Source organism: Schistosoma mansoni (assembly GCF_000237925.1).
Source record: "Schistosoma mansoni, WGS project CABG00000000 data, supercontig 0307, strain Puerto Rico, whole genome shotgun sequence".
Lineage (NCBI taxonomy): Eukaryota > Metazoa > Platyhelminthes > Trematoda > Strigeidida > Schistosomatidae > Schistosoma > Schistosoma mansoni.
The window spans coordinates 7,207-16,327 of NW_017386163.1; the positions used below are offsets into that span (position 1 = coordinate 7,207).

A 9,121-nucleotide genomic window follows, 5' to 3' on the forward strand; every position below is an offset into this window, starting at 1 on the left:
TTTGATTATTATTCCGACTACTGTCCAGTTGACCAAGTGCACTCGTAACTATTTTTTACATAGTACTTTAGTAACAGTCATCGTCAATGTAAAGTGTAGTAGGGAGGTGTCCGTATGAGTTACTATTACCTCATATGAGTACATGGAGGGGAAATTAGTTATATATGGCAACCAAGGGAAAGGAGATAACGTAAACTGTGAAGGAAATATAGACATAAAAAACAATACAAAAGAAAAAATTAAGACTTACTTATGCCTGTTACCAATTCTGTTCTAAGTTCTCCTTCTCCGTTGTTGTCACGTGCGATAATGTAGATTTTTGAACAGCTGTATGTTTCAAGTGGAAAAAATATAACTATCTTCAATGAAACTTAGTATAGCACTAGGATTAGTAAGCAAGTGGTTTACAAACGAATAAACACTCGAAAACCATAATTATAATATTTTTCCGCAATCGAGTAAGTCTTAATCTATCGAATGATGAGATCCATGACGTGATATCTGGAAATCTTGACATTAATCTGGTTTATGACTTTTTGTTATTCTCTAGTTTTTATCGTTTCTACAATTGACGTCCATTTATGACATGAATTGTCTCAAATTTACTAAACGTTTTTGGTTACGTTCCATCAGTGTCTTCACGTAATGAATCAGTGATACGTTCTACTCAGTCCATGAATATACTACACAATGCATAAATATCCCAGGTTCTCTACATTGCTTACGACTGACTGACTGACTAACTCACTGATCATTGGTTATAAAACCCTAATAGCTTTACAGTTTCAGTATTTTGCAAAATGTTTACCCTAGAGAAACATTTCCTTCACCAAAGATCTTCAAAAGTTTACATTGAGTTAAATTGCTTACAATCTATTCAGCTGATACATCGAATGTTCAAGATCGACGTCGAAAGTCAAAGAGATTATGTATATATATGCATGTGAAAATAATATATTTTTTCATATTTTCATCCAGCAAATGTATAAAATAATATAGCTGCATATAAAATGAAAAACTGTGTAGTTTCTTATTTATGGGAAATATTTCAGTTAGTAATTTATTGGCCTTCCAATTTGAAGCCAATTAGATCGGACGATTATGCTGTCGACGTGGTTGTTGTTCAGTTCATCACATTTAATCGCCCTTTATCTGACTCCAATTAGATCGTTTGATGATTGAATAAATGACTGTTATTGAACCATACATCTCCACTATATTCCTAGATAATCATCGAACTCACTCGCGTTGGTGAATAACGGAATTAAATAATTCAAATATGAGAATGGATTTCAAATACTTATATCCTATACGATAGCTGGTTCAGACAGACGATCAAGGGAATCAAGCGAATGTAGGCGAAGAGGAGACATTCAGTCAGTCAGCTACAAGGTAGGATTTACTGGATTCAATATAACATAACACCAACTTCTATCATTTCTAATACATCCTATAAAATTATCAAAGTAGAATTCATTATCTTTTCTTCTCAGTATTAATTATAGGAGTCTTTAATTACACAAACATATTTCTGTTGACCTCAATTGTTTACAGAAATATCAATGATCCTACTTTGTTGTCGTCTATCACCTCATTCTATCTCATTCATCAAATAATATGGTATTCTATTGTATCTATCCTCTATAGTAGACGTAATATGAATGTTGTTCAGAATAAAACATACCACATTCTTATAATGAGATGTTGTTTATGTGACTGACAATCACCTACACACACTTACACACAAGTGCAGAAAAAACATCAGTGAAATTCTCATTCTACAAAACATTACTACTTTTATAAACAGAAAATGAAGTGAAACAAATCTTTTGGCTGTCCATTCAAAGTTAAAATTCAATAATTTACACTTCAGAATTCTCAATATTTACTGACTTGTTTGATATCGAAATCTTTCATAAAGGTTGGCCACTTTTTTCAGTTTCAATCTGGTTGCTTTGAAAGATAGATGAAGGGTTCCACAAGACAGACAATTTATAACACACTTATTCCGTGCACGTCGCTTTTGAATTTGGTTCAATAACACGAAAATAGTGTACATTCTTGCAAAAGATTGAACAAGCTTATAACATTTACTCAAATGCTTTCTTCATAAGTAGGAGTCCTTCACTTCCTACTTTAACAGTGGAACATTCTTCAATCACTTCACATGTTTTCCTGCCATGATTATCAATAATCAATATTTTGCCTGTTTTCAGTACTACATACACTACAGCCATCAAATGTTCTTCTGCATTCTGACTGTTTAGTGAAGTTGTGTGATTTCGGTTTAGCATGTTCTTTGAAAGGTCGAAGTAAATGTGAAAAGGCAAAATCAACTGTTAAACATTACCTCCAGCATTGACTGACTACGTAGCAACAAGTTGGAATCGCCTTCCAGAAATTCCCCTAGCATCCATGTCATGATTATACAAAAGATGTTAATATATGGAGTTTAGAATACATGTTAGGTGAAATGTTGATTGGTACACCATTATTTCCTGGTACAGCAACATCAGATCAAATGGGATGGATTATGTCTGGATTAACAATGTTGAGTAGAGAAGAGAAAGAGTTTATATTGAACAACTAAATTGAGCTTATTAAACCATCGCTTACTATCACTATTTCTATTCACGTTTTAACCCAGAATATGTTTCACTGTACAGTAGTTAGATTAAAGCCCAGTAAAATTAGAATAAACCTCATCTTTATTTAAATATCATACAACGGACCAATAACCTATGTAAATTATAACCATTCCTTGAATTCCCAATAATAAGTGATAAAGTATTTGCTACTAACCTATCAATACATATATATATAGATATATAATCTTCAAAGAACTTTGTGCTAAAGCTAAAGATATTACTACTAAGACTTGATTTGTCGTGTGTGCTGCTGATGTCGACAGATATAAGTAGTATGTATTATCAACAGAAAATGAAGTGTATGGTGACAGGAGGTTAAGAATATCTAACAAAAGAGAACTAGAACTGAGAACGATTAGTATGGAAACGAAAGAACAATGAACTTCAACTGAAGTCATCCAAGTGACTACTCGAGTAGTTTAGATCACAGTATAGAATCTGTCAGCTAGAATAGATGAAAAAAAGCTAATATCCCATGATTTCTTTCATAATAAAATTTGTACTAAAACTAAAAAAGTAATTCAGTTTTATGTCAGTTAGATGGTCAATCATTAAGTCAATGCAGTTCAGTAGTTAGTTGAAGCAAAGGCCACCAATATTAATCAAATTGGTGGTTTGCTTCTATCAAGCCAATTCACATTATAAATATTCCATTCTACTTTGACTCTGTGATATATTTGAAAAAACAAAACGAACAAGGAGATAATATGAAGTTTGGAATGGTAGCATTCACTGTGACACTCCTAAGTGGTATCGAACACTAATCTATTCGTCGATAATAAATCACTTATGGTGTTATGTATTTGAAGGTAGTCAGTGAGAAACCCTTGATCTATATAGCATTCATCAGAAAGACATTATTCCAATTTTAAGGAGACTAAAACTCACTATAACATTCGAACTTGACTCATCTAGTCTCATAGTTATTCAGATGTTAACCAACTAACCACTTTCCCTGTGACTGACTTCATTCAATCAGATTCTCAATAATGTAAGATCAATGGTTTGATTTATTTGAATGGAGGCAGAATGTAGAAACTGTGAAATTAATATGAACTACATCACATCTCAGATTATCAAAGTCTCTTTTCACTACATCATATCAATTTACATAAGCTTGAAAATAATTCAACCTTTCAATGAATTGAATCATAACTGACAGTTCAATCATCATTATCATCATCAGAATGTCTAAATACATGTGCTTTAAAAATGAACAATATTTGACACCTGGGTGGATCTTATAGTCTCTTGGCTAAAAGAACAGATAATGGCAACCGTTTGTTGCAGCTATACTCAGATAACCTCCTGTTTCTTGCAAATACTAACTTTAAGCATAAGGAAAAACATCTTTTGACATGGCGAACCCCGAATTCGTCCCAACGTTGGACCCAACTAGATCATATCGCCATCAGCCACCGATGGAGGGGCTCGATAGAACACTGTCACTCATTCTGGAGCACATGTTTAGATTCAGATCATACTCTAGTGCGACCATATATCTGTCTGCGTCTTACTGGACGTAGGAAACACACTGCAGGAAAACCTCTTAGGGAATTAAACTTTTTCTTTGTTAATTATAACCAACAAAGTGTGTGATTGGTATTGGATGTACATTAGATTTTCTGATGGTATTACATTCTCTGAATTGAATATTTTCATTTCAATGTTTCATTGTTGTTCTGGACAAAATCATCAACATCTACATCAAGTTGGACTAAGATATTTAATTATTCCACAAGAGTGAAAATCACTACGCACTGATAAGATCGTGTTCACCAGTTATCTTCCACTGTCCTCTTTACTCAGAAACTCATCTGACGATATAAATATACAGATATATATATATATATACCCCTGCCGTATAACAGATAACAAGTCATCATTTGTATATAATTCGGTCTCACTTGGTATAAAACACAGTAATATGTTCATAATTAAGCAACGATAGTTTAAAATGTGCAAAATGTGTTGATGTAACATCAAACTTAATCCCTACAGTTGAGCCCTAAAGCACAAAAGGTGATACAATGAAGCAATCATACATAATAAGCTAAATGGTAAGAGAATGAAGCTGGAAGGATTACTCTATAGTTCAAGATTTGCTTTTACTTTCTATACAATTAGATATAAGCTTATGGTTGAATTTATTGATTAATTTTCTAACTGACTTATATCTGTATATTTACAAAAATAACTTGTGTGTATATTCTTCATTCAGTTAGCCAGTAAAGGCTTCCGTCTTATTCTTGGTTTTCTTATATAAATGACTAGTTCTGGCACTCATATAGGAAGTGTGTAAAACAGTAGTTGATTGAAATATTGGCATACTACTTAACAAACAATGATGTCAACATTTCTGTTTAATGATTACATATCCATATAACAAAAAATGTCACCGAATATGATACTACAACTCATAAATTATATAAGATATATGATATTCACAAGATGAATATTTCGTCTCTCTATTGTTAAGCCATAAACATAATGCTTTATCAATACTTTTTTAAGTAGTTTTGTTTGTGAAATAGATCAAATGGGAGACGTCTATACTGTATGAAGTATTACCTTAAATAATACTTACATTGTATTAAGTGAACACAATAACATGAGACGTCAGTCAGTCAGTAAGTCACAACGTAGAACTTCGTACGTACGTACATGGGACGTAAATTGCACTGGAATACTAAAGTTAACTGTTAACTGTTCGTCAACGTTGAACGATAAGTAGTTGCTGAAAATTCAAACACAAATAAGTAATTTTAAGGATTTAGAAATAAACAACATACAAGTTAAATCATTATCACAATATACGTTTGTTCATAAGATATTGGTGGTTAACAACCATCGTTGATAAACGTTTACTTAATGATAAGAATATCGAATTCTGAGACATTTAAGAACGTTACACGAAAGCTTCTTTACATAGATGTATGTATGGACAAACCTTTAGTAAATGTTCATAAACAGCTATCATCTTAAAAGGAAAGTCTTGAACATTTCTATAGTTGGTTTTCATCTTTTACCAACAATAGAATTCCCTTGAATAGCAAGCTTTTCAATACATCGACAAGTACAATCTATTATGATAGATTTGTGCGTGGTAGCGCTGTCCGACTAAAAAGGAAGCTTGTCGTTGCCTCTTCGTCGTCTCTGCCTACTCTCCCACTGACTGACAAATCTATTACCACATTAGTAATATTTCAGTTTGAAGTATTAATAAAACCTGCCGCCTAATGGTTGAAGGATTTAACTGAATTGTTAGCTAAAACGTCTATTCTATCCATTTTCTTTCTTTCTGGATTCATCGAATTCTCAATTACACTTAATTAAGCAATAATAATATATCATCAATGTAATGGTGTTGGATATACACATGTCAACTATCACACATTCAGGGTTATTTTGATTGTAATAGAATATTTAAATAGTTTGAATGAAACAAAATAGTGATAGGGGGTGCACAGACCGAATCGTAACTCTACGCATCATTGTGGAACAACCAATTGAATGGAATTCATCACTCTACATCAACTTCATTGACTACGAGTAAGTATTTGATAGCGTGGACAGGACAACACATACATACTACTTATATCTGTCGTCATCACTAGCACACACCACAGTTGTTCTTGCTCTATTCAAACTCAAATATTCATTAGAATATCAGTTGATTTATTTATTTTCACATCAGTCTCTTTGTGTACTGAAATCTAATTAAACTATTGTTCAATTGAAAACGGTAGTCTGTATGAAGATCAAGAACTGTTAGACAATTCAACAAAGTCATCAGAAACAGATTGATGTTGAGTGACAGATTGTTCGAAGATATCCACTATGGGAAAAACGTTAAGTAGTGGTCATCTAGCGGTTAGTGAAAAAACTGTTCAAATGAAAAAATAGTCCATACATGACAACTTATCGTCCACTTGGTGAATCTGATCGGTGGAATAAATAAATGAGCGAATAGAATAATCAACATACTCATATAGATAGCAAGCATCCACATTTTTAATGCACTTGAAGCTATGGTTTTCAAATCACCCTACTCATCATCCATGTAAACGATCGTAGTCCCAGTAATAACCAGTCACTGAAGGAAAAGTATGAAAACCATTGTACACACGATCGAATGACATTTTCCAATAGAAGCATTTATCACATTCAATGGATTTCCTCAAATTCCCCAAATTATCCAATGGTCATTTAATAATTAGAAGTTATTCAATTATTATTCTAACAAGGAATCAATGAAAGTTATTTATTTATTTGAACACATAAATATAAGCACAAAGGGGCACCAGATATATATGTGCCACACGAATCTCATTTGATTCGTGTGAGGGCTGTGATACTGCCCAGGTGCCCAAACTGAAGCAGGTGGTTTTCTTAAGGGGCCACACGCCGAGCATTTGACCTAAACATCTGATCCACAAGACAGTGGGGCATCATAAGGAGATGTAATCTTATGGTAGCCGGTGACCAACGATTGATTTATACGCCATTTGTTTCCTCAGGATACTAGAGGTCATGTGCACCATTGGTTTGGAATCAAGGTTTTCCAACTCCCCTAGGTGAATCTGTAACAGCTCAGGTTGGTTGGTTAAGAGTTGACCCCAAACAACCAGGCATATGCTAAAACAGTATTGTTCAAGTATTCATTCACTTCCTTACCTTTTGTAAGCGTTATATTCCCTACTATCTTATATGGAATGTTGAGAGCCTTTGTTTGTCTGAACAAATAAACCCACGCTCCACTGTGACTGCGCGAAGATCGAAATAAAGACCTATTCACTACTTCTCTGGTTTCTTCTATCAATAGCACGAGGGTTACCTACAGGCACGAAAGTGGTGAGCCCTTTTTGAACACAATTTAACCTCATTTCTGTTACTAATCTTTTTTTTTTTTTACTTAATCGTAAAAGTAGACCGGATTATCCGTAAACTAAGTTGAGTATATAACTAGTTTATTCCGTATTATCTTAAGTTATTCGTGTTATAGTAACCATTTTTCGTGCTAACTTTATTGCTATATTTGTCACATACCTCATGTCAGACTCAATAGAAACCCATAATCTGGAGGATTTGTCACCAGTGGTGATAGACACTGTTATAACTACGAAATCCCGACTTCCAGAATTTGATCGTAGTGATCCTGAGTTGTGGTTTGCTCAACTAGAGCATTATTTCACAAGACACAATATCAAATCTGAAGGGATTCGCTATAGAGACTTGTGTTCTATCCTTCCTCCTTCAGTTGCCAAAGAAGTCCGTGACTTGATTTTAGATCCACCATCACCACAACCATACACCATCTTAAGACGAGAGATAATAAACCGTTTATCATTATCAGATAGTCAAAGAATCCAAAGACTTTTTCAAGGTGAAACACTAGGTGATCGGTCGCCGTCACAGTTTTTGCGTCACCTCCAAGTGTTAATGGGTGATAACACGGTGGGTGAAGCAGTCCTAAAACAAGGATGGATACAAGCTCTCCCATGCTACGTCCAACACTGTTTGGATGCACAAGATCCTGAAACCTCATCATCTCATTTAGCGCGTATAGCCGATAGAATAATGGAGAGAGGTCCTCCAACTGGACCAGGCACAATAAATCACACACAAAAAGTAGAATCAGCAAAAGACCCCGTCATAGAAGGACTCATTGCGAGTGTTAAGAGTCTCACTGAGGCTGTCACCAGAATGCAAATGGGTCATAGAAACAGGAGCAGGTCACCACAACGACCACGATCCAAGTCACAAAACAGGTCACAAATGTCCAGACAACCTGGGCAGTTTTGTTGGTACCACTGGAAGTTTGGTGTCAACTCAACCAAGTGCATGCAACCATGCGCCTGGCCTAAGCATAATTCTAAGACAGCGGGAAACGAGTAACCCCTCCCCAGGTCGCGACGACTGAGGAGGGGCGCCAAAACAGTCGCTTGTTTTATGTTAGAGACAGAAACTCTGGCTTGAATTTCTTGGTGGATACTGGCGCTGCTCTTAGCATCATACCTCAAAATAAAACTGAGATTAGTCGAGAAACATCATCAATTACACTTCAAGCTGCAAATAAAACTAAAATTGCGACATTTGGGCAGAAAAACTTAACCCTAGATTTGGGGTTCAGGAGGCAATTCCCTTGGGTTTTCACGGTAGCCGACTTAGATCTGGCAATACTGGGGATGGACTTTCTAGAGAGATACGAATTTCTAGTTGACACCAAGAAACGGCGATTAACACTAAAAGAAACTTCGTATTACACAAAAGGCAAAGAAAGTCACATCAGCTCTCTTAACTTGATTCAAACTCCTCCAGTAACAACAGCGAAATTCCAAGATATACTCGCGGAATTTCCAAACTTAACTAAACCAAACCCACAGCCTTCTAAAGACAAACTAAAAGTAAGTCACACTATCAAAACCGAAGGTGCACCGGTTTTTGCAAAACCCAGGAGACTAGCACCAGAT

At 34.9% G+C, this 9,121-nt stretch overlaps 1 protein-coding gene across 1 annotated transcript; it reads left to right on the forward strand.

The window, feature by feature from the left end:
• Positions 1-7,700: 7,700 nt before the first annotated feature.
• Positions 7,701-8,546, forward strand: Smp_139870 (hypothetical protein; the record flags this gene model as incomplete). Its single annotated transcript, XM_018792398.1, has 1 exon — positions 7,701-8,546. The coding sequence occupies one exon, from the start codon at positions 7,701-7,703 to the stop codon at positions 8,544-8,546; it is 846 nt and encodes a 281-aa protein (XP_018644220.1).
• Between the last annotated feature and the right edge of the window lie 575 nt (positions 8,547-9,121).